A 27,512-nucleotide genomic window follows, 5' to 3' on the forward strand; every position below is an offset into this window, starting at 1 on the left:
AAGGCAGGATTTTGTCTACCCTTTTTAATAGATAGCCCTAGGTTTAAAGGAGCAGAGTTATTTGTCCATAGTCACATAGATCATGAAACCAGATGCCATATTTTAACTCTCTACTTAGTGAAACTTTAATACTCTACTAGCTGTCAAGATAGAAACTTCCTATAACAAAGAAAAAGCAACTGAAAATTATATATATTTTATATATATGTGTGTGTTTTATATATATATACATATATGTAAGTCATATATACACATACATATATATGTACACATATATACACATTTGTGGAAGAAAACTAAGCCAGTTTTAGGTACTGGTAGATTTTCTTTCTATACGTTAGCAATGTTGAAGTTATTTTCAGTGTATTTCAAGTATGAGCAAATGAGTAAATATGTTCAGGATAATGAAAGCCAAGTTTCTTACCATTAAAGAAAATAATGAGGTCAGCTGATAGGTTCTTGTTGTTGCATTTTATTTGAAATATCATTTACGATGTGTTTGTACATACTCTTCTGAACATATTTATACAAATACTTTTATTCTTATTTGCACATTTGTATACATATTCATATCATGACTTAGTCTATTAAGATGATCTAGAAACAGTAGGCATCAGCTAGTGAGAGATCATTCTTCTTACATACTCTCTTTAGTAAAAGGCACAAAAAGAGTTCCTAAGACAAGTGCTGATTCTAAGACGAATACAGGAACAGTAAGAGATCAGCATGCAATTATCTAGAAATACACAAGAATAGTGGACAATGTCATACAAGAAACATTGTCCTATTTCAGGGTAAGTTGAATATGAAAATAAATAGTGGTTGGGCCCAACACAATGGCTCAGTTGGCTAAACCTCCACCTCCAAGCAATGGGATCCCATATGGGCTCCGGTTCATGTCCAAGCTGCTCCAGTTCCCCTCCACCTCCCTGCTTATGGCCTGGGAAGGCAGCAGAGGATGGCCCAAGTGATTAGGTCCTGACATCCGTATGGGAGACACAAGAGAAGCTCCTAACCAGCTTGTTCCAGTCTCAGTCAGTGCAGCCATTTGGGGAGTGAACCAGCAGATGCAAGACCTCTCTCTCTCTAATTTCTTTAAATAAATAAAATGAATCTTAAAAACAAAAGTGTTTTCCGTGACATTGATGATTTCACCTGGGTAATCAAAACTAATATCACCATTATGGAAACAATTGAATATCATGTGTCTGAATTCAAAATTGACCCAACCTCTGATGCTTTTCTATGTCTTCAAGAATTTTCTTCAATAATGATTTTCATTTATTAAGCATGTCATACATATTCCCCAAAGTTTTGCCACAACAACATGGTACTATCATAAACCTCTATATATTGTACTATTAATGGAACATCTCTCTATATATTGCTCTGCCTTTCAAATAAAAGCAAATATTTTTTAGAAGGAAGTTACCTTTTCGCCGCACCCGCCGCGGACGCCTGCAACCCGCGCCCGCCGGCGCCCCGGCCCCGGCCCCGGCCCCGGCTGCGGGGGCAGTCGCGCGCGTGAGCGGTGGGGCAGGAGGCTCCGCGGCGAGGAGCGATGACGGAGTATAAGCTGGTGGTCGTGGGCGCCGGGGGCGTGGGCAAGAGCGCGCTGACCATCCAGCTAATCCAGAACCACTTTGTGGACGAATATGACCCCACCATAGAGGACTCATACCGGAAGCAGGTGGTCATCGATGGGGAGACGTGCCTGCTGGACATTCTGGACACGGCTGGCCAGGAAGAGTACAGTGCCATGCGGGACCAGTACATGCGCACGGGAGAGGGCTTCCTTTGCGTGTTCGCCATCAACAACACCAAATCCTTCGAGGACGTCCACCAGTACAGGGAGCAGATCAAGAGGGTGAAGGACTCAGACGACGTGCCCATGGTGCTGGTGGGGAACAAATGTGACTTGGCGGCACGCACGGTGGAGTCCCGGCAGGCCCAGGAACTGGCCCGCAGCTACGGCATCCCCTACATTGAGACCCGGCAAGACCCGGCAGGGCGTGGAGGACGCCTTCTACACGCTGGTGCGCGAGATCAGGCAGCATAAGCTAAGCAAGCTGAACCCGCCTGAGGAGGGCGGCCGCGGCTGCCTGAGCTGCAAGTGCGTGCTGTCCTGAGCAGTGCAGTCGCAGGCTATGGAGCTCCTGGACATAGGGAGCAAGTGCGGACGGAAGGAAGGCCTTGCTGGAGCCCTGCCTGCCCGCCTGGGGACAGTGAACAGCGGTGCCCTAGTGGTCACATCCCACGGACTCTCAAACTGTTCCTGAGTCCCTAGCCCCCTGCCACCGATGGCTCCTGGCCCCGTGAGGGCCCCGTCGGTGGGTTGAAGTCGCAGTAAATTATTTGTCGGTCCCGAAAAAAAAAAAAAAAAGGAAGTAAGTTACCTTTTAACCAAAAGTGGTTGTATGTATAATACTAGCACTTCAGATGTGAGTAAAAAGGAGCTGACATATGGCAGGTTGAATTGCTACCAATCACTGCCCCCTCAGATTCTGGTTCTCAGAGTTGAAAAAACGTTCATAATCCCTTTCCCATCCTGCTGTTGAACTTTACTATCACCAGAAACTCTTGACTTCTCAATCTTGTTGTAAAACTTTAAATGCACCTTAAAAATCTATTTAGCAAATCATCTTTTCTCCGTGGTATGAACATTTTAAAAAATATATCATTATAAATGATACAAAAAAAGTTAAGGATCAGGAATGTAAAGTGACTTATACAGAACCATTTTTAAAAAGATTGATTTATTTGGGGCCTGGGATGATGGCTCAATGGATAAATTCTCAATTTGTACACTTCAGGATCCTATATGGGTGCCAGTTCTAATCCCAGCAGCCTGCTTCCCATCCAGCTCCCTGCTATTGGCATGGGAAAGCAGTAGAGGATGGCCCATGCACCCCACAGGAGACCAGTAAAAAGCTTCTGGCTCCTAGCTCCAGATTGGCTGAGCTCTGGCCGTTGTGGCCATTTGGGGAGTGAACTAGCAGACAGAAGGTCTTTCTCTCTGTCTGTCATTTCCCCCATAAATCTAATCTGCCTTTCCAGTAAAAATAAATGAATCTCTAAAAAAATTTTATTTGTTTGAAAGGCAGAGCTATGGAGAAGGACAGAGGCAGAGAATCGTAAGTCCTCTGTTTCACTCCCCAAATGGCCACAATAGCAGTGATGGACTAGGTAAAAACCAGGAACCAGGAGCTTCTTTGTTGCACTTCCACGTGGATGTAGGGGCCCACACACTTGGACCATCTTGCAGGTTCCCCAGCATGGAACTGGATCAGAAGTGGAGCAGCCTGGGCTCAGATTTGCATTCATAGGGGATCCTATGTCACAGGTGACAGCCTTAACCTATTACACCACAACAGCAAGCTTGAGGTCCCCAGTCTTAAATGTGCAGTTAAATGTGTCTTGGCAAAGGTTTACAATTGTGGAAAATTTCCGTAAGTATGACACAGAACATTGTTATCAACCTAAGGAGGTTCTCATGCCTCTTTCCTTCCCATGCCCCTCCCTTACCTTTGGTCTTTGCAAGAGAAATCTATTCTTTCATTCTATTGTTCACTTTACTAGGATCCTGTGTATGAAATCAGAAAATATCTTTTGTGTATGACTTATTTTAAAAGTATTATTTTCAGGATTCATACAGGATTGTGTTAACAGCAGCTTATTTCTTCATTATTGTTTTTGAGAGGCAGAGAGAGGCACCCAGACAGGCAACAGAGTCCCCATCTGCTGGTTCACTCTCCGAATGCCCACAACAACTTGGACTGGGTAGAAGATGGAGCCAGGAACTGGGAACTCAGTCTGGCCTCCCACGAGTGGCAGGAACCCAAGTACTTACACTATCACCTGCCACCTCCCAGGATGTCATTGGCAAGAAGCAAGAATCAGAGGCATCTGATCTGGGACATGAATTCTTAACTGGCATTGTAACTGCTAGGCCAAATCCACAACCAACTTGATCCTTTCATTGCTGGCATTTGTAGGGCTGTTCTACAATCTATTTATTCATTTGATAGTTGATGGAAAATTGATTTCACTTTTCAGGTATTGTGAGTAAGTCCTTCAGCCCCATTTTAATAACTACTGAATTGTTTTTTTTTTTTTTTACTGCTGTTGCTCTTATTCCTAGTTGTAAAACAGAGATAACTATGAGCTTGCTTGGTTAAATGATATCAGCATCTTGAATGGGAACTAAGAGATTGGGCTAAGAGATGAGATTGGGCTTAACTGTTCTTCTCAAGGCTATAAGACTCCCAGGTAGAACTGAGCCCTTAGTTTTTTCTATGCTTTGGTTGCTTTTTTATTTTTCCTCTGTGCCATTCTTAGGAAGTGTTTTAACATTTGCCCATTTGTTTGGGCCATTTTGAACTCTCTAGTCAGAGCAAGGAGTATGCCTCATTTATCTTTCTATGACCTCATGCCTAAGCAGAGTGTTTTTCATGTAATAGAGTTAGGGCAAGTATTTCATGAGTTAATCTGGATTCTTTTCTAGCTACTTCCTTGACTAAGTGGTTTTTAGTAATTTTTTCAATTAATTCATTAATTATTTTAGCAACTCAATTATTCCATTACCTCTACAGTGTTATAAAGTAGATCTCCTAAATAAAAATATATTAATCTCACCTCTGCCATGACTTGTAAATAATTTTCAATATAACCTGATGAGCAGATTTAACATTTTTATTGCCCTCACAGGTTTTCTCTCTGTGTGTGTGTATGCATATATGTTTATTATAAAGTGAGAGCATTTGATGAAGCAAATTTGAGATCCCCTTGTAGTTGTAAAATCCTGACGTTTGTAAAATAAATAAATAAATAAGTAAATAGAATTAAACCTACCAAGTTAGAACCTACAAGGGGAGAACAAACATGGTATAAAAGGAAAGAGGTGAGAAAAAGAAGTTAGGAAACTCAGGATATTTTATGCAATGAAAATTAAAAATAATTTCTCAAGTAGAGTTAAAGTTGGAAGGATTTAAGAAATAAAGTGATGTCTACCTAAATATGCATTGTTTGATGTTTCTTTTAAGTTATATTGTTTATAAGGAAAACTTCAATAAAGACAGGAATGGTTTTTTGAAGTCGAGTTACAGAATTATTAATTAGGCAGCCTCTTATTCTAAATTTTGTTGGTCAAAGCATCCCCCTTTCTCTTGGAGAGCTGTTAAGTCTCAGTTTGCAATGAGTAATCACAGTAAGACTAACATGGGGTATAATTAGTGTTCCCTCTCATTTTCAAATGAATTTTAAACAATACATTTTATGGTCTCTGAATTTCTTGGGGATATCAGAGCCCTTGGTGTCCCTGCTCTACCTAGGAGGTGTGACTTGGAAGTAGTTGCTCATAAGAATTTATGGTGCTTTCTTGAAGTTGGTTCCTTAGCATGGGTTCTAGCTCTTAAGGGCATTAGGACCGTTTCCTTTCAGGCACCCTTTTCTAATGTGTGTGAAAAGTTTTGTCCTCCTTGTTTCAAACTTAGACAGATTCTCCAGTTTCACTAGAGGACTGCATTTTTCCTCTCTTATGTGGCAACGACAGAAGAATATCCAGTCATCGACCATGCTGTCCACCGCCATATGCCGAATAGTGAGCTAGGCTTGGGGTGGAGGAAGACGCCAAAGGGAGTCAGATATGTGAAACAATAACTGAAATGTGATCAATGTTATTTTTGTAAAATGTGCACAACAGAGATGAGTAAAGATTTTGAGTAAAAGACAAATTAATTTGGTGCAAGCAATTATGAAATCTGCATAATGTTTTTCATAATATTCATTTTCTATGAACATTTTGAAGACCCATTGTATTGAGATCACTAAGGAAAGACTAGATAATTGAGATGAGAGAATAAGGAGAGGGAAGAATTTTTGAGGAAGGCCTTAAAGTGGTAGCATACATTGTGCAGAGGGAGTGGCTGGGTGAGAGGGCATTCCAGGAAGAAGACAAGTGTAATGTCGGGTAGCCAGAAACATACGAGGTGTGACTAAGGGAGGCAAAAGTAGCCTCCTCTGACTATCCATTTGTTGCAGTATACCAGTTTGGAATTGAGTGTGAGACAAGACCTTGGCCTACATCCAGGGGGGTGTTGTTGTTAGAAGTACCAGAAGGGACCTCATTTCACATTTAGCATGGACCCCCGATGGTTCCATTTGAGTGAGGTGTGGGAGTATTTTCATTCTATAATTTTACACTACAACATTACCACATGCATTGACCAATTTCAATACAGGCTTTCCTTATGTTGCTTTATAATTAGAAGCCAGTGAATTGAAGTTCCACAGCAGTACATAGACTGGTAGTGAGAGCTTTATGGAATTGTTTATTTTTAGTTTGGCAAAGGCTAGGCAGTAAATATCTCAATTAGTAAACTAAAACAGCATGGATGAGAAGTACCCACAAGGAGATCAGGAGTTGTAAAATAACTGAGTCAGTTAATTGAAGGAAACCCTCAATATCACTTACCCGTATTTAAAGTTTGAACAATCAACATTGTGTTTGTGTGTTTGGTTAGGGTGGGAGGGCACACACACACACACACACACACACACACTATGCACAGTGCTGCCAGCGATGAAATTCTGTTTTGTTTATTTTAAGATTTATCTTATTTGAAAGACAGAGAGAAGGAGAAAGAGATCTTCCATCCACTGGTTCACTCCCCAGTTGGATGCAGTGGATGGAGCAGGGCCAGGCCTAAGCCAGGAATCAGGAGCTTCATCTTTGTCTCCCACATGGTTTTGGAAGCCCAAGGATTTGAGCCATCTTCTGCTGCCTTCTCAGGCATATTGGCAGGAAACTGGATCAAAAGAAGAGCAGCCAGAACTCTCACCCACATGGGATGTTGGTGTTGCAGGGGATGGCTTAGCATGCAGGGGATAGCACAACATTGCCTGAGCAGAGACATTCTCTGCATTGTTCAGATGTGATTGGGACGTTTCTGCCATTAGGAGCCTCTATGATTGGAGAACGATCCAATGGGATAAGTCAATATTCCATCAGGGTGGGATGGGATATTGTCTTTAACTATAAAAGCTTATCATTGTGCAAATTGGTTTTGGTTTTTCAAGATAGCCCAAGAGGAATTTCATTGTAAAGTGTTGAAGGACATTATTCATTTTTGTATTCATGTTTATATTCATTTTACATAGCCTGATGTGCAAAAATATTTAATGAAAACATGATGCTACAAAATCATTTGTTCACTTGTGTATGAAGTCTTTTGCTTTATAGTTGTGATTTCATTTTATGCTTTAGAAGAAAACTAAAATGACCTACAAATCTTAGTTGCAAGAATTTAAATTTTGCTTAGTTAAAAAATTAAGTCATGTTATTTCTGAAATTTCAGGATCTTCAAGAAATATTGATCATTCCAACTATGAAAGCTTAGTGCAAAACATTAGAATGTTGCAGGAAAAGAATATTTGTGCATTAAAATGACAAAGTAACCACTATTCAGTCGTCATGATTTTTTTGATATTTAAAGCTGTGTATTTTAGTCCATTTGGGCTCATGGCATATATCGAGCATGGCACTTTCTATGTTCCCTCTAAAGAGAGGATCCATAGGCTGTTGTCTTAGATTAATGATTTACTACAGATCAGCTCCCTGTGTTCTATAGGGGAAATGGCGGGGCTTTTGTGCATCTGCAGACGACATTTCTGTATGTCTCCTCTCTGTTTTGCAGACTGGAAAAAGATAGCATTCAGCAGAGCTTTAGCAACGAAGCAAAGGCCCAAGCCCTTCAGGCCCTGCAAAGAGAGCAGGAGCTGACACAGAAGATACAGCAAATGGAGGCCCAGCATGACAAAACTGGTAGGTGGTAGGGAAAGATTAGAGCTTGGGCACTCGCTCACAAGCCAGGCCCACGCCTTACTGTGAAATGACATCAGGAACACCTGTAACCTTTGGCTGGCCGAAGGGAGCAGATGCTAACTACACCGGAGATTCCGAATTACATATTAGTTAGCGTTTAAAAGAGAAAATGGAAAGTATTGCCCACTGTCTGTTGATTTCAGAGTGCTGCTCTCACATCTGTTGCACCATCTGGATTATGAGTTTATTTACCTGTGTTCAAGAAACGTAAAGCTGAGAGAGACCACAACAAAGTAGAAAAACAAAGGGCTTGTTTTTGGCTGGGTTTTCAGGCACACATGTTATATAAAGAAAATAGCATCAGAAGCTCTGCGGGAAATGCTCTGAGCTTACAGTTAGAGTCTCCTGAATAGCATTGAACAGTTCCCACAGTACACACATTATAGCTACTCTAAAAGCCTAATGAGTTTGCTTCAGCATCCAAACTGGAGAAAAGCTTTAGCCATTAATCGGTTCTTAATTCACTGTCGCAGCTGGATGTAATTCAGTGGCTCCAAATTGATATGTTCCTTTATTTAATCTTTGCAGCTTCGAACATTTTTAGCATTTGTATGATTTCCCCACCTCCCCCAATCCAATCTAGAGTGATGTTTAATCCTTTGCATTCTTCAAGTTCTCACAACTGCTGTTAAAATTCACTAATACAAGGCATTGACCACAGCTGGCAGCTTGGCTAAAAATTGCCATCTTTCATCACATTGGCACTCTGCTGCAGACTGAGTTGGCCAGTAACTCTTTACCTTTAATTTGAAAGTAAAATGCACTTTGAAAACAGGCAGTTTGATTTGTTCAGTCGGAGCATGATGTAGTTCCTTTCACTTTGGAGTTGTGTGTTCACAGACAGTGTTAGTCAAAACAAGACAGTGTCAGTCATTATAATTCCACACCACATACTCCATGCTGATTGTACTATTAAAACAAAAGTTTAATTGATCCTGTCTCTTCCAGAAAAATGTTGTTTAATTCTGGTGCTTTGATTTATTTTGCTTTGTATGCTATTTGCTTTTTGTCAATCATTACCTAGAATTGAAAAGAAATAAAAGACCTATTGAAACTTACATTTATGGATAATTTTCTCACAATTTAATGCGCAATATATTTTATGACATGATAAAACAAGTTTGTTATCCTATAGGTGAAGAATTGCTAAGATAACATTTATTAAATAATTAATGTATAAGGAAGCAAATGTCATACTGACTCTCATAATTCTTTCCAACACTCCCAGTAGAGATTCCCCTCTGGGTCAGAAGAAGTGAAAATTCACCAGATTCGTTTGACATCTTTTTTCTAAAGACAAAAACAGGAAATTACAGGATAAGTGTTTATTTTTGCCTGCTCTGCTGTGAGATTATAATGATCGAAGTGCCTTGAGCAAGAGCTAGGGATGCTTAAAAGTTTCAGATATTAAAGCCATCTTTAGAATACTTCTATTTTTTTTTTTTTATTAAGAATCACACAGTCCTCGGTTTCTCTGACCAGATTTTCACTGAGGTGCAAGCTGTTGACAGTAAAATCAAAATGTGAGGGAAATGTGCATATTTCACTTTTGTAATTGAGGGAAGTATATGGAAAATTGGGCAGGGGTGGTAAACTATGTGAACAAATATGAAATATAAAGCATTCATTACAGTGTAGAGGGAAATAATTCAGTTATTTTAGTTTTTAATTGTCTGGTGGTGAGAATTTCTGACACTCTGTTTATGGTAAATTTGTCAAAATAAAAATATAATATCTTGCATGTTATAAAGATATAAGCATCCATGACTCCATTTGAGGTATTTGACAATTTATTAGCATACTGAAACATTTACAGCAAGCTAGTATGAGCAAAAGTGTTTCTAGTGTATAATTATTATGAAAATAAACGTTTCACAAGATTTAATGTCATGACAGATGATGAGTCCTTTAGCTGAGGACGTTGAAAATGATCTAGTAGCTTCTAGAAAATGTGTATAAGTTTAAAGTTTCTTACTACTCTACCTGTGGAGGCACTGCACAGCTACAACCACTAACGTCTAATGTTGCTTGGGGGGTTATTGTTATTTCCAGAAAATGAACAGTATTCCCTGATGACCTCCCAGAATACATTTTTGACAAAGTTAAAGGAAGAATGCTGTACACTAGCCAAGAAGCTGGAACAAATCTCTAAAAAAAGCAGGTAGGTAATGTTATACAGTTTATTCAGAGCACTATTTGTGTGATTAGTGTGATTTTTTTTTTCTTAAAAATAGCATTTTCACTATTTCATTGGCTGAGTCTAATAATAAAATTTATATCTGTTGATTCAATGTTTTCTATGAAAATATTTTCTCTGTGTTTATATTTCCTTAATTATTCATACAGATATACTTTGATATTTTTGCATGATTATCAGTGAGTATAATTATTTGACTTTTTCAATGTATAGAAATGAAAACTGAAATTCCAGAAAACAAAGATCAATTATTCTAGTAAAGAATGCGGATAAATCAAGTACTTTGAAAATATTGTATTTATAAATTAACATATTTTAATGTGTTACCATAGTTCTCCACGAGCATACAAAAGGCACCTTTATGTCTAATAGTGATAAGTGAGATGTGTACATATTAAAATGAAAGTAGATTATCTTTTGAAATAAATAAAATCACCCTTTCATTTTTCTAAAATTGTTTTTGATATAATGGCCCTTGTTAATTTTATGGGTACAGTTCTCTCTTAAAACCATTATTTAAGATCTTAATGACTTTTTTTACATATTTCTAATCAGTTTATCTCAGTGAATTAGTTATTTTATATTCTCAATTACAAGAGACCTGAGTCCTTATCTCAAGTCTGGCAGTAACTGTGCAGTCCTGGACAAATGTATTTGACCTACTTGGAATATAGTTTCTTTTATAAATGAATGCATGGCATTTGACAGAATCACTTTGAGTTGAAAAATAAAAATAAAAGACATTAGTCGCATAAGTATCTAGAAGGCAAATATCACATTACTAAGCAGAATGTAACCAATCAGAATGTGCTCTCGCATACACACTTTACTATCTGTGATATTTCCCTAAGGGAAGATCCCAAATTGCCAAAATAGTACTGGGTACTTTCATGAAATTCGACTAAGAAAGCCAAGTTATTTTATCATGAAGGAGACCCACATGCTAACAGTAGCCATTCTTAACTAGAAACTATTCATTTGTCTTACATGGACTCAGAAATAATTTGTTAAAACAATTGGACTATGTAATTTAGAGGAAGATGATGTTAATCTAGGCTTTATATTATCTCTAAGATTAGTATGTGAATAATTATTGACTAATAACTTACTCCAGAAAGTATATTTTGGAAATTAAAATCTTTTTTTAATGGCAAAGGACAATACAAATTGTTTAGTTTCACAAAAGCTCAAGATAGAAATTACCTTCTTTTATAGGAAGGACACCAGAACTGTTTAAATCACTTGTGCGTGGTGAGCTTCTTTTTTTAACCTAAGTGTTTCTAGTTCCAAAGTCTATATAGTTTTTCCTACAAGAATTACAGTATTTTATACCTAATACTAAAGAAATTTCAGGCCACAGTAATGATGAAGGAAAGTTTGGGAAGGAAAAGTTAATCTTTAAATTCCACTGGAGAAGTGGACATACTTGACATGTATTAATCCACAAGCCAAGGCTAGCTTGTAGTGTGTGTTCCTAAGTCCTCCCCTGTTCTTATTTAATGAACTTGAACCTCACCACCTCTCCAGCTCATAGTCTCACTTTGCCACTTTTTATAAAACCTTTGGTACATAGCCTAATCTCTAGAAATTTGACTTTATTCATCTGTGAAAACATCTCTAGGGACTGGCATTGTGGTGTTAAACCATTGCCTGTATTGCCAGCATCTCATCTGAGAGCTAGTTCAAGCTGCTCCACTTCTGATCCAGCTTCCTGCTAATGAGTTTGGGAAAACAGTGCTGCTTGAGTCCCTGCCACCCATGTAGGAGACCCAGATGGTGTTCTGGGATCCTGGCTTTGGTCTGACCCAGTCACAATCCTCACAGCCATATAGGAACAGAGCCAGTGAATTAAAGTTCATACTGTCTTTGCCTTGCATACTGTTTATCTTCTCTCTCTCAGTCAATCTCTCTCTCTTTCTCTTTGTTTCTGTCACTCACTCTCCACTACCCTTCAAATAAATAAATTTTAAGCCACCAAGCAGGAATGTATTGGGAATTAGAACTATGTATAATATAGATACTCACATACCTAGCTATATGTACAGTATGCTCTTGATATTACAAAGAAATTGGCCCCAAGTCCACCTGCAAATACCAAAATATGCAGGTGCTCAAATCCCTTATAAAAAATGACAGAGTATTTGCATATACCTACACATGTTCACATGTTCTCCCATATACATTATTTTTAATTTTTTAATTTGAATTTTAAGAGACATATATTTTTATTTGAAAGGCAGAGTTATACTCAAAGAGAGAGAATATTCCATGTCAGAAGGCAGAAGCTTCATCCCAGTCTCCTATGTTAGTGACACGGTCCAAGGACTTGAGCTAACTTCTCAGGCTTCCTCAAGGGTATTAGTAGGAATCAGGTTCAGAAGTAGAACAGTCAGGATTCAAACAGACACCCATACTAAATGCCACTATTTAGGCAGTGACTTAACCCACTGTGCCATAACTCTGGCCCCTGTTTATTTTGTAATAATATTTATTTGAGAGAAAGAGAGAAAAGGACAGAAGGAGAAAAGAGAAAGACTCCCATCCTCTGGATTACTCCCTGAACTCTAGAGTGGTCATGAGGGTGGGAAGCCAGGAGCTGGGCACTCAGTCCAGCTCTCCCACATGGATCAGGAGCCTAGCTACTGGACTCGTGACTGCTGCTTCCCAGGTCTGCATTAGCAGGAAACCTGACTTTAGCAGGAGCAGCAGCCAGGAGTCTTCCATGAGCACCTTGATGCAGGACAGGAGCACCTGAATTACCCACTAGGCCAGATGCTCACCCCTTCTCATGTACTTTAAATATCTCCAGCTTATGTATTCAACCCAATATAATGTGAATGCCACATAAGTAATTGTTAAGACTATACTTTTAAAAGAATAATGACAAGAAAAAAAGTTTGTATGTATTCAGCACAATGTGGTCCCATTTTGCAGAACCTGTGGATAAGAGCGCTAACTGTATAAAACAGTTCTAGACACGTCATAATACACAAGTCATGCTCTGACATCTGCTTTTGTAAAGCTGGTGAATTTAAATAGGCACCTACACTATCATTATACTAGTTAAACATACTGGGACTTTGTAAGTAGTAAGCACTCACTAAATTGCTGTTTGTTATTTTAAAAAGCTTAATGTGCCCCTAGAAGTTTGCAAAAGGTATATGTCTTATGCCTCTCAAAAAGGTAAGAAATAAGACAATTTGTGGTTTTAGAATTATGTGGCTGTTTGCTTTCAATTTCTTATCAGTTCAGTTTCTCCCTTTCCTATCATGACATTTTCAAGTAACTTACGCTGGATGTAACATTCCATCCTGACGTATCTTCTGCTTTGAAGTCCCCTGTATTATCTGAAGGGCTCAGAGGATTTCTGATTAAAATCATAAATGTAATAAGCCCTCCGCTCCAGACGAGTGCCTCTGCACACCTTATACCAAACTTCTGTGACAAATGATTTTCCCTGTGTTTTGATGTGAGGAAAATCTTAGAGTTCCTAAAGTTTTGTCCTTGTGGGAATTCAGTCTCCATAATAATTGTGTGATCCATGTGGTAAAGGTGGTCTGGATTTCCTGCAGAGTGCTACAATAAAAATTTTCCTGAAAGTAGGTGTGTTTATTTTATATTTAATGATCATTGCTCTAAAATGTTGTTTTTGCCCTCCTTTCCTTACTAGCAACATTTCTCTAAGAGTCTCATGTTACTGAAAATATCATACTAAACAAATGGATTCATACCATTTCAAAGAAGCTTTTTTTTTTAAAAAAAAAAAACTCACAGATCTAGTCATTTGCCTGGAGTCCTTGCAGAATTCCTGGAAAAGCTGACAATCTGGGCTTGCCGTGCCCGCCCGCTCTTACTCCCTGCCCCAGTCTCGTGCTAGGCTGCTCTGTGAAAATGTTTTGAGATGCTACCCCCCCACCCCGTGTGTGTGTGTGTGTGTGTGTGTGTGTGTGTGGAATGTGTTTTCTCCCCAAGTAGACGGAACGTCGCGTTGTGACAGTGAGGATTGCTGCTGTTCTCTGGACGTCTGCGGAGTGATGAGCACAGTGCACTCGGCGGTGTGTACACTCCAAACTGTGCGTGAAGTGTTGTCTGCAACCCAGGGCTTGTGAATGGCACAACCCATCTTAAACACTAAACATGACTTGCTGATCCCAGGCATTTTAGATAGCTTGTTTTTGACCATCAGGCAAGAGAATTAATTCAATTCTTCTTTTAATTGGCACCAGGCAGACATTCTGGCTGATTTCAGTCAAAGCTCTTATAAACTTTAGCTACCCCTTCTGTCTGTACTCCCCAGTATGCTGAAAGCTTATACAGCTATAGATTTATTTTGAAGAAGGTAAATGGAGATATTTAAGTATTTTTGGTGCAACTGTGATTTTTCTTTAGCAAGAGAAGAAATTCCTCTCCTCAGGCACTTAGATGAATCAGCAGTAAAACATTGAGGTGCAGTTGGCTTCACCATGCGATGTAAAACCTGGCCTTGACAGAGCTCCAAAAGGCTGGGTGTTGGCTGGGAGTGAGCCTCTGCCGGCACCGGCACCAAGTGGAGATCAAGAATGTGCTAGGTGTTAGCTTCTCTCCACTGTTACACTGTAAAGAACGGAACAGCGATGTGTGTGGTTTTGCCTCCCCTCTTTGCTCTCTGTCATTGTCACTTTCTGGGTTGCTGGGCTTGTGGACTGATGTCTAACACTACCCATGGTGTATTTGTGATTTGTGTTTTGTAATTAAGAGGAACAATGGGAGTCCATGGGGTCTCCTTATATATAATGGTTGATTTAATTTGTTTCACTTCTATCTTGTTAATTGTAAATTGATCATTAAGATTTGAATTCTAATCTGTCACCAGGGTTGTGGGTATTGAGGCTAGAGCAATGATCCTGCTTTTAATCACTGATGATGAGAAACAAATTTTATAATTTTGGTACATATTGCAGTTCATATATTTTAACACTGTATTTTATGGTGTTATAAATATTGTTAAATGACTTTTAGTGTAGTTTTACTGTGTAGACTATAATGTATAAATTATATTACTGTTTTGGCAACAGTAGGTATCCAACTGTGTGAGTTTAATTGAAGTAAAGAACACACCACCCGGTTGAACCATTTTTTTCCCTTGCATGTTTAGATGATGTAGATTGGGATACTACAAAAATTATATTCTACAATAGGAGACTAATATTGCCTTCTGCTAGTTGTTTGCAAAGCCAAACCAGAATATAAAAGAATAAAAAATTAAGGTGTTATGTTTTACTTTAGAAGCAATTATTATCATTTGAATTATAGTAGTAAACTATTTCATGCAAGTGCAATTACATAATATAGCTGGTATATGAAAAATCAGGAAAAAGTCCATGCTCTGTTAAGCTAGCAATTACCTAAATTTTCTATGAAAATGAGTTAGGGTCAATTATCCTTTTAAATGAGACTAAAGTAACCATGCTGCAGATGGAGCTCAAAACTAGCACAGAAACTTGTAACATTACTCTTTGAACTTGGCACATTACTAGTTCTGTGTCTATACTATGAAGTCTACACAGATAAAGGATGATATATGTGCACACACATTAAATTTTTATTGAGCAATGGAAGTTGATAGAGAAATTACAATTATAAATGGAAAAATCAAACTTATTCAAAATGGAAAAAAGATTGTCGCAATAGCAATATGGACTTTAAATGTAACATTTGTATTTTTGTGATTATGTAAATTACCTTAAATCCAATGAACAATATAAAGAAAAATATAAAGAATTAAGGAAAACATTTTTGTGATATTATCATGGAGAGACAACTGTTGTCACTTTCTGACATATTTCCTTTCAGTTAGTTTTTCATATATATGTATATACATTATGTATACCTGTTGTGATTAAGAGTAAACATACACACAATTTTACATCTGCTCTTTACTTAGTATCTATTGTAGCATATTTTTCACATTACTAAATACTATGGAAACAAATTTTAATTGGGTCATTTGTGTGTGTAATAATTCATTATGATCTCAAAGAATGTGAGACAGTATTGCACAGCAGGTGCAACTATCCCGTTAGAGTTGGATGGATTAGTATTTGTGTCTGGGCGTGGCTGCTCACCACTTGGGTGACCTTAGGCAAGTCATTAAACTTCGTATTTAGGAAAGGCCGTAAGCAATCACTGTGTGATTAACTGTGATCATAAATGTGAAGAACAAGTCCCACTATTTGCAGAGTAGACATAAAATAAATATTTGACACTAGTATGTTTTTCATGCATTTACTTAAATAATTAGTGAAATTTAATATTTTATAAATGTTTATTGGCAACTTGTGTTTCTTCTTCCATGGGTGTTTTTCACATTCCTTATATTATACTGAATTGGACTTTGTTAGAGGGTACGGTTGGTGCTTTATTTTCTTTTGCTCTTAATCTTCATTTTTGTTATGTTTTTATAAATACAATTCTAATTCTTTGTAATTTTTAATCAATAAGCTTTATTTTTAAAGCACTTTAATGTTCATAACAAAGCTCAAGATTTTCCCTATACCTTCCATTGCTATATTATATTGAACCTCCTCTGCTATTCACTTTACATTTTTATTATGATTTTCAAAATCAAAATGACATAAAAGTTCAAAATATATCCTTTGTTATAATTCCTAAAATGTGGAAATGCAAGGCTAGTGTTGTAGCAAAGCAAATGAAGCCACTCTTGGAACACTGGCACCAATATTAGACCAACTGAATGAATCCTGACTGCTCCCCTTCAGACCCTCTCCCTGCTGTTTGCATGATGCAAAAGCAGTGGATGATGGCCCAAGGCCATGGGCCATTGTCGCTTACATGGGAGACACAGTTGGAGTTCCTGGCTTCTGGCTTCCATCTCGCTGTTTTGGCCATTTGAAGAGTGAACCAGTACCTAGCGCAGTGGCCTAGCGAAGTGGTTAAAGTCCTCACTTTGAACGCACCAGGGTCCCATATAGGCACCAGTTCTAATCCTGGCAGCTCCACTTCCCACCCAGCTCCCAGCTTGTGGCCTGGGAAAGCAGTTGAGGACGGCCCAACGCCTTGGGTTACTGCAACTGTGTAGGAGACCTAGAAGAAGTTCCTGGCTTCTGGCTTTGGATCGGCGCAGTACCGGCTGTTGCGGCTCACTTGGGGAGTGAATCATGGGATGGAAGATCTTCCTCTCTGTCTCTCTCCTCCTTTCTGTGTATCTGCCTTTCCAATAAAATTAAATAAATGAATAAATAAATGCTATAATGAATGTTATCATACAACCATATAACTTTTTTAAAAAACATGATTTTTATTTATTAAAGTTTTATATTTTTGTATTATAGCATTGATTTTGTGTGGTTTTCTTTTTTAAACATTTCTTTTTATTTGAAAGACATATTTTACAGAGAGAGAGAAGGAGAGATAGAAAGATCTTCCACTGATGGTTCACTCCCCCAAATGGCTGCAAGGGGTTAGAGTTGAGCTGATCCAAAGCCAGGAGCTGTTTCCTGGTCTTCCATGTGGGTGCAGGGTTCCAAGGATTTGGGCCATTCTCTGCTGCTTCCCCAAAGCATAAAGAAAGAGCTGGAGAGAACCGGGACATGATCTGGTGCCACAGAAAAGAGGATTAGCCAGCCCTGGTTGGCTATAGATGGAAGAGTTTATTTCTGGGGTCTCTATTGTGTTCTTTTGGTTTGTGTATCTGTTTTTAATGCCAATTCTATGCTGTTTTAATAAGTGTAACTTTGTAATATTAATTCAGGTAGTATAATATCCCCTTCCTTGAACCTTTTGCTCATATTTCTTTAGCTGCTTGGATCTTCTGTGATTTCAAGAAAATTCCACTTGTTTTTCTGCCTCTGTAAAAAATGCCATTGACATTTTGGTAGGAATTTCAGTAAATTTTAAAATTACTTTGGAAAGTATGACTAATTTAATAATATTTAACTTCTAGTCTAAAAACATGGACTGTCTTTTCATTTTTTGTGTGTTCTCTTTAGGTTTCTTTCATCAATAACTGTTGATTGTAGAACTCTTTCACATCTTGGTTAAGTTTACTCCTAGGATTAGTTAGTTGATTATTTATTTATTTGTTTATTTATTTCATTGCAATCACTAGACATAGGATTCTCTTTTTCTGTTTCTTTTTTAATTTCTTAAAATTGTGTTATTATTTTCCATAATGCAGTTTTGTAAGTTTAGGAATAGCCCTCTTTCTCTTGCCATTCTCCCATTTCACTTCTCCCTCCTATTGTTTCCCCCATATTATTACAGTTATATAGTCCTTTAGTAATATTTACTAGTGTAACATTCTACTATTTAAGTGCATCGTGGCATTGTAGGTATAGACAAAGCTAGAAAATCTAGTATCTTATTGTGAAGGTATAGTTAACTGTTTCATCAGGAGTCCTCTTTTCATTTGTGAGTCAAGATGCCTACCGCAAAGTTCCTTCATTTCCTGACATGCTGGTCTCCATTATATAGTTAAGGATGAAAATATATGTATGTAAATGCTTACCTATATATCAAACTTTTTGTATTTCTCATTAAGGTTTCCTTAGGCAGAACATATAGAATTTGTCTTTTTGGAACTGACTTATTTCACTGAGCATAATGGTCTCTATCTGGCACCATTTTGTTGCAAATGGCAGAATTTCATTCTTTTTAATGGCTGTGTGGTATTCCATGGAGCAGGTGTACCACAATTGTATTATTTATTTCTCTTATGAAGGGCATCTAGGTGTTTCTATGTCTTCACTATTGTGGTTGTGCTGCTATAAACATAGGCATGCGTGTCATTTTCTCATAAAGATTTCACTTCGTTTGGACATATTCGCAGGAATTAGATAGCTAGGTCATATGTTAGATCAGCTTTCAGTTTTCTTAGCACTCTATATTCTGACTTCCATAGTATCAGTACTTGCCTACACTCCCACCAACAGTGAAAGAGTATGTCACTTTTTCCCCACATCCTCACCAGAGGTACTATTAGTATATTTCTGAATGTGGGTCATTTTCATTTGAGTTAGGTGGAATTTCAGTGAGGTTTTTATTTGCATGTCCCTAATAGTTAGAGAGGCTGAGCAGTTTTTCACATATATTGACCATTTGAGTTTGTTCTTTTGAAAAATGCCTGCTCATTTATTTTGCCTATTTCTTAACAGGGTTGTTTATTTTGGTATTGTTGAGTTTCTGAATATGAGATTCTTTCTTGATTTCTTTTTCAGGTAATTCACTATCACTTTATAACAGTGATACAGATTTTTGTAAGTTAACATATGTAGCAACACTGCTGAATTTATTCTACTAACTTTTTAGAGTTCAGGCTTTTCTCTGTAGAAGATCATATCATCTGCAAACAGTAACAGTTAGACTTCCTCCTTTCTGGTTTCAGAGTCCTTGGTTTATCTTGCCTGCTTGCTTTGGTTTGGACTTCCAATAGCATGCTGAATCAAAGGGTGAAGATTAGGTGTTTGACACAGCAGTGACAGTGCCAGTTGCGATGCCAACATCGCATGTCAGAGTACCTGTGCTCACGTCTCAGCTTTCCTTCCGATTCCAGCCTCCTTTTTACATGCACCTTGGGAGGCAGCTTTCTGTCTCTTTGGCAAGCCCTTTTTGAATCTAAATAATTTAAATTACTTACTCTTTCTCTGCTGTTCAATGTTCTCATATGCTCTATTCATTCCCGTTAATTCCTTTTTCTATTACAATTGTGTTTTCAAATAGTCCATCTTCAGGTTCATTGATTCTTCTGTTTCAGCTGTTCTGCTATTGGTTCCCTCTGTCACATTTTGTGAATGTCATTTATTTTAGAAAAGGCAAAAGAGAGAGTTGTATACCCTGGTTCACTCACCAAATGCCTGCACCTTTAGGGTTTGGCTGTGGGTGAAAGTGGGAGCCTGGAACTCAGTCCTCCCACCTGGGTGGCAGGGATCTAGTTTCTTGACATCTCCTGCTGCCCCTCAGGATCCAGATTAACAGGAATATAGAATCAGGAATGGAGCTGGCACTTGCAGCCAGGCATTCTGGTAGGTGATATCCATCCTAACATCAGTATAACCAAAGATTCATCAATATATTGTTTATTCTGTTTGATGTTTTCAGTTGAAGGATTTCACTTCTCTAAATTCCCTTGAAATTCATTTAGTTTCCTTAAAATAATTATTTTGAAATTTTCAGGAAACAGTTGAAACTTTCAATTCAATTCTTTCATGGTTGGTCTCTGGTACTTATTGACTGGGTGAGGTCATGGTCCTCCAGTAGGTTTGATACTGTTGGTGTAAGACATCATCTGCACAATGAAGTATTAGTTACAGTAATCTTGCTTAATTTGTGACTTTGCTTCTAGAAATTACTTTTGTTAACATTTGTTTATTTTTGAAAGGCAGATTTACAGAGAGAATGAAGAGAGAAAGATTTGCCATCTACTGGTTTACTCCCCAGATGGTCACATCAGCCAGAACTGAGCTGATCCAATGCCAGCAGCCAGGAACTTCCTAGGGTTTCCTAAATGAGTGCAGGATCCCAAGAACTTAGGCCATTCTCTGCTGCTCTCCCGGGTCATAAATAGGGAGTTAAAACAAAAGAGCAATGAGGACTAAAACCAGTGCCCATATGGGATACCAGCACCACAGATGGAGGCTTAGACCCCTATGCCACAGCTCTGTCCCTCTCCTAAAAATTCCAAACCATCTACTTACTTTCTGTGAGTTTGTGGACACTGCTACTATTTCAGTACTAGATAGCTCTCAAAGTTGAGACTTGTTTTAGGTCTGTTGTTTATTTTCTGGTTCAGAACTGCACTAATATTCAAGATTGAATTTGTGCCAAATCTACAGTTGGTATATTGTTCAGAATGAACTGTGGAAATGCCTAAAAATGCATAGTACCTACCTATAAGCCTCTTCCTTGGGCTAGAATGGCCTCACATTCCTAGTTGGGTGATTGCAAATGCTATGATGCTAGACCCTACCTGGAGCCCACAGAGGACAATGCAGCCCAGCGATTGGTTGACATTTGTCTGCTGCCAAGATGAACTCACTGCTTGATGTTGCTCCTCCAAGTAATGGGTCATGCTGGCTAAGATATGAGACTGATCTCCTAGGTTTATTGAATCCAATCTGGCCTGCATATACAGCCAGCAGCTTTGGCTGCAGGCACTGGCTTGGAAACAGGGATCATTGGGATCCATTCAATGTTGGCTTTTGCCAGCCTGATGTTGAGCCCCAAGGCATTCCTGTGCTTCCTTGTTGTCTATCCAGGTTTACAGTAGAGGTGATAGAGGCAGCTTCTCAGCTGCAGACACAGGAACATGGTGGGTAGCACTTAGGTCTTAGAGTCAGTAATAGGCCCCGTACAATTTTGGAGTGTTTCTAGACCCACACATGGCTAGAAGTAGCATGCATAGCAACACGTCCACTTCCCAGGCCACAGGTCCCCATGATCCTGGAGCAAGTGTAGAACCTCCATTCACAGGCACTTGCCTAAGGAGAGGGTCTGTGAAGATCTGCCTAGTAACAGCCTTTTTGTAACAGCCTGGCTCTGAGTCGCACAACACAGTCCTATAGTTCTTTGCTGTCTGCCCAAGGTTGGAGGAAGCCACAAAGGTAGTCCCTTGGTCACCCAGACTGGCATGTATCCTGAATCATCTGAATCTGGTAGTCATGAGGCCCTACAGTGTCTCACAGATGGATACAAGGTCTACTCAAGTATTGCAGCAACACAGTGAAGTAAGATCATAGACGCCTGTCTGACATGGGCATCTGGAGCCTCTGTCTCAGAGCTTGTACCTTAGAGGGTGAGGCCTTTGGGTCTTCCCAAGAACTGGGCTCGACAGTGGTGTGGCCCAACACTGTGCTCCAAGGCAACTTTTGGACCTCCCTTTTCTTTGCTACTCTGTAGTAGCTGGAGTCTTGCTCAACATGCTTGGTCCAAGAGAAGTTGATCATAAAATTAGCCATCACAGAACTATTTAATTTTTTAAAAAAAGATTTATTTATTTTTATTACAAAGTCAGATATACATAGAGGACGAGAGACAGAAAAGAAGATCTTCCGTCCCATGATTCACTCCCCAAGTGACTACAACAGCCAGTGCTGTGCGAATCCAAAGCCAGGGGCCAGGAAATTCCTCCAGGTTTCCCATATGGGTGCAGGGTCCCAAGGCTTTGGGCCGTCCTCGACTGCTTTTGCAGGCCACAAGCAGAGAGCTGGATGGGAAGTGGAGCTGCTGGGATTAGAACTGGTGCCCATATGGGATCCTGGTGCATTCAAGGAGAGCACTTTAGCTGCAAGGGCCCAGAACTATTAGATTTTAATAATTACATCGGCTGTGTTAACTAAAAATAAATAAATGAATAAATAAAATCTCTCCTATTAAAATAAGGCCTTGCATTGCTTTGTTAACTGCCTGGTGACTGGATTATGATAAAGACTCAGTAAATATTTGTTCAGTGAATGATGTTCTTTGTGAAGAGATTTTATCACTACTGATCTTGTTCACTAGGGAAGTCATTTTTATTAGGGTCAGCTGTTGCCTGTCTGATACGTTGGGTGCCTATAGGTCATATATCCCGCTACTAGACATTTTGTAATTTCCAAACAAAAGTTTATACAATTTTATTACATTATTATTTTAAAAATAAATAAAATATATAATAGGATAAAATAATACACAGAAAATAAATCAAATGTTTTAAAAATATTGTTATTGACATAATAGCATTACCCAGTTCCCTACCCACCGAACCTTTTTTTTTCTTTTCTTTTTTTTTTCTTCTTTTTTCCTTTAACTGTAATTAACTATGTAAAGATTGTCAACAACAATACAATAAAATAGATTAAAAAAATATTGTTAAGGCTATGTAATAAAATATACTGTCATAGGAAGAGCCTTTAACATCTGTAACTTCTGTATGTTCACCTCTAGATCAACAATAGCTCAGCTCAGTCAAGAAAAAAGATACACATATGACAAATTGGAAAAACTGCAGAGAAGGAACAGTGCATTGGAGGAGCAGTGTGTCGAGCATGGGAGGCTACACGAAAGAATGAAGCAAAGGTAACTAACATTTGATAAGCAACGGATGTTCCATACATTGAATGTGTTTGACTCATAAGCAGAAGGGTGATTGTAGTGGAATAGTGGAATTTGCAATGATTCTGAAACTCAAAAAGATACTTAATATCTTACACCATTATTATTTTTGAAGACTTTATTCATTTGTTTAAAAAAGCAATGAAAGAGAGAATATGAGAGAATGAAGGACAGATCGTTCTTCTGCTGATTGACTTTGCAAATGGCCACAACAGCTAGACCTTGCTCTGGCTGAGGCAGGAAATTCCACCTGGGTCTCCCACAGGAACAGTAGGGACCCAACTATGTGGGCTTTCTTCTGCCATTCTCCCAGTTGAATTAGCAGGAATTTGCATCAGAAGCAGAGGTTAAGCTTGGAATACCAGACACTTGCAGTGTAGGTGTTCTAAGAGGCAACATAGCGTGCTCTACCACAACATCTTTTCCATCTGATACTCGTTCATATATCTTAGCTTCCTTCATTTAGGTTGTTCTTGTTATATGCCAAGAGGGGAACATATCCCCTTCTTACTCTTCTCTAATAACAATTAAAGCAGTTGAAGAAAACCATCCGTCTTTATGGTGCATGTCGATAATAAAATAGGAAGGACTTTCACAGCTTCCATTCTAGAATTTGGGTTTTATATGCTGCATGTAATATAAAGCGTGTAGAAGGCATAATGAGGTTAAGTGTCTTAGCAGAGATTGTACCACTAGTAGTATTTTCAGCATCAGGATTTGACCACAAACGAAAGTTGTTTCCAGCAGTTACTTTGAGTAAGTCATTCAGCCTTTCTGGGTATGTCTCTTCACCGAAACCTTGGCATTGATAATATCCACTTTGATATAAATATCAACTGAAGCACCTGGCTTATCACAACAACATGCTAACTGTCAACTACTATCACTTTTTTTTTTTTTTTTTACCAGAGAAAGAAACTTCACTTAAAGGAAGTAATGAATTTACTCAAAGTGACAGTCAAATATGTGGTAGAGTTCAAACTTGGCTGGATTTTTACCCCAAACCCCTTTTCTTTTTTGTATGGCATTGCCATTTATTTTTTCTTTGGTTGTTGGTAATGAATAAAGCCCCTTTTTATCTTTTATGAATGTATTATTTCTAACTTCTGTGTAAGAGACCAGGATCTTATATTCTAGTGTTGGTTTGAGTCCTGGTTGCTCTACTTCCAATCCATCTTCCTGCTGTTTACTTGGAAGGCAAAAGATGATGGCTCAGATACCTGGGTCCCCGATACCCATCTGGGAGACTCAGATTGAGTTCCTGGCTTCAAGACTCCAGCTACTACAGAGTAGCACAGAAAAGGGAGGTCCAAAAGTTGTCTTGGAACACAGTACTATTAACGCCTTCAGATAAGTCACAGTTACCATCAGGTAGATGTTTCTGGGTAGACTATACCAGAAACTGTGCCTCTAAGTGGTTCACTAAGGGAGAGTAAGAGAGATTCTATCCTTTCAGTTTCCTGCATTACATGGGTCCCTTTCCCCACAGGAAATTATTTCTCCTCCACTTAAGATCCCGTTAGCCCAGCACTTTTTTTTAAAATATATATATTTTATTAATTACATTGCATTATGTGACACAGTTTCACAGGCCCTGGGGATGCCCCAACCCCTCCCCATACCCTCCCCCCATGGTGGATTCCTTCACCCTGTTGCTGTATTACATTTTTCTCTCTTTTTTTGGATTACATTGCATTATGTGACATGGTTTTATAGGCCCTGCGATTCCCCCCCCCCATGGTGTATTCCTCCACCTTGTTGCATTACCACAGATCAAATTTAGTTGTGATTCTTTCATTGCATGCATCTACCAGGCAAGAAGTGCAGCATCTTATTATCCAGAAAAGCCCATCAGTTTCTTGGGGAGACCATATCTGGTCCGAAGGTAGAGCAGGCAGAGTGGTTTTGATAGTTCCACAGAACTGTATTGTTGCCACTCTCACCACTCCAGGCATGATGCGGTCATTGGAAAATCCACTGATTTATATAGTCCATCATATAGTCTCCATTTGCCCTGTCTTTTCACTGCCAACATATAGCTGAAGTGGTTCATTGACCTGTTCTGTCCTCTGCCATTTGATGTTTAGCATTCGGAGATCGAAAGCTCAATTGGGGGGATCCCAGAAGAAACTTTGTGTGAGGTGTTCCCAGACCAGATTCCTGCATGCACCAGCAAACACAGGGCCCGGCACAGTCCATCGCCCCTATCAGTTGGTGGTTGCAGTTGCTGGGTTGGTTCTACTTCCACCCCTGTTTTCCACTGGAGCCAATGGGTATTTACTGTCCCACCCGGTTCTGACCATCACATACTGGGCCCTTGCGTAAACCAGTGGGGGCTGCATCCCAGCCTAGTCAGAGCGACCCACAATAACCCCAACCAGGCCTGCCCCCTACCCTGGCCTGCCAGCTTGTATAGTAGACTAGTCCAGTCTGTCACATATCCCCTTCTGCTCTCATACATGTCAATATGTATTAACACCTTGTCCCATCTAGCCAGCTCAACTATCTAGCCTTCATGGGTGATGTTAGGTGTCACTCTGTCTAGCCACCCCAGCCCCCATTCTAGTTCTCATGCCCGTCCATGAGGGTGGTAACCCAAGAGGGAAGCCCAGCACTTTTAGCAGCTGATTCAAAAGGCAAATCCTAAATCTTAGGATTTGATGCATCACTAGACTCCATTTGGCAGAAGCTGCCCAAGACTTAAAGCATGTGCTGTGAGCTTCAAGTGGCAGAACCCATGGAGTCACTGAGGCAGCAGCAGCCAACAGCATGAAACTGAGAGTCCAGGAGAAGATGGCCCTGAATAACCCTGGCAAAACTGGCACACATACTAATGTTAAATGATGCCAGCCCAATGATACACGTCATGTGTGTCCTCCATCCTTCCTGCTGCATTGCTTCTTTTCTCTTCCACAGCCATGGATTGTCTGTCATTGATTGTTAGCATTCCTGCTAATGTGTCTTTGTAGATGTCCGTCCTTCTTTTGTTCTTCTCCTGAAATCTCTTTAGCTTTCTGTCACGTCACATGTAAGAGTGGAGCTGCCCTCTTGGTACAAACCTCCTGAAAACCTAAACCACGAGAAAGCATTTCTGTTCTCTCCAAATTCTTGAAACAACCAGTATTTATTTGAATTTTTTCATGTTATTTTACTTCATCAGTAGTATTGTACACTTATCACAGGGAGGTATCATGTTGTTAGTGGAGTGTAACAAGTTTTGATACGAAAGAACTTCAAGTAGCAACAAAAGCTGTGACTTTATGAACCAACTGTGTCAGCCAATAAGCGTTTGATCTTCCACAGGTCGAATTAATTCTTTCATCCTGCACTTCCTTGTCCATGAAATTGGAATTAGATGTCAGGTAGAAACATTATGAGCATCAAATCAGATCAAGTGCATGAAAGTTTTTAGAAAATAACAGGAGTGCTAAATAAATGTAATATAGGATTATTGTAATCACCATAAATAGTATAATCAGCATCATGGCATCATGGAATCTGGTGGTAATGGGATGTTGTGATGTTTGACACAAGATTGCACTTTTCTAAGGAAAGAATCTTCAGCAGGGAAGCAACTTCAAATCCCATCGTGAGAGCTACTCTAGTGAAATTATTTTTATTGTCTCCTGTTTTTAGAAGAGACACTGAGGCTCTGAAAGGTTAGGCAGTGTGACCCAAGATCACATAGCAAGTATGCGGTGTTTCAAGTCTGGGATTACAGAGCTGTGTGTTGCCAGAGCCCAGGTTTTTGACCCCTGTGCTGCAGCCCCTAAGCAAGCCAGCCTCAGAGAGGGGCTTGGCCTGCGGCTTCCCAGAACCCCAATTTAGACAGCTCCGTGACGGATTTTCCCATTCCAGCCTGATAGCGATAGTGTTACGTGAAGAGTCCAATTCTCTGCTAGGGTTTTTTCAGGCTAAAGTTGCCTTAGAGATCTCCCCCAGATTACTATAAGAATAAATAAGCTTTTAAAAAGACCTTTTGATTACTAATGGAACATATGGTGCACAGTGGTTAAGACTATGCGGAATCTGGAGCCTTTCTGCCTGGGTTCTGATCTCAGTCCCACCTCTGAACTTGCTGTTGACCTTGAGCAAGTTTACTTCAACTCACAATGAGTCAGGTGCTCCATCTGTACAAAAGGAAAAGCAAGAAAACACTCACCTCTAAGGGTAGTTACGAGGCTTAAATGATCTTGGATCCTGGCTGGCACACAGGAAATTACATAAGATTTTTGTTAAAGTAGTATATTCCTGAGTTTAAATTGGCAAGTCGTACTTAATAGTGTATCATTACTAATTTAAAAATCAAAGGTAAAGAAAGGCATGAACTATCCTTTAAAACTGAAA

At 39.2% G+C, this 27,512-nt stretch overlaps 1 protein-coding gene and 1 pseudogene across 2 annotated transcripts in view; both read left to right on the forward strand.

Annotated features, from left to right (window-relative positions):
- Positions 1–27,512, forward strand: part of SDCCAG8 (SHH signaling and ciliogenesis regulator SDCCAG8) — a 221,153-nt gene that overhangs the window by 129,283 nt on the left and 64,358 nt on the right. The window contains exons 14-16 of the mRNA XM_058669413.1: positions 7,695–7,822; positions 9,935–10,043; positions 22,998–23,129. Coding sequence (XP_058525396.1) covers positions 7,695–7,822; positions 9,935–10,043; positions 22,998–23,129 — 369 coding nt within the window. The remainder of the gene's footprint in view (positions 1–7,694; positions 7,823–9,934; positions 10,044–22,997; positions 23,130–27,512) is intronic.
- Positions 1,457–2,381, forward strand: LOC131481267 (GTPase HRas-like; annotated as a pseudogene). The gene has a single exon (XR_009246197.1). The product of XR_009246197.1 is annotated as a GTPase HRas-like (transcript).

Source organism: Ochotona princeps, chromosome 10, assembly GCF_030435755.1.
Source record: "Ochotona princeps isolate mOchPri1 chromosome 10, mOchPri1.hap1, whole genome shotgun sequence".
Lineage (NCBI taxonomy): Eukaryota > Metazoa > Chordata > Mammalia > Lagomorpha > Ochotonidae > Ochotona > Ochotona princeps.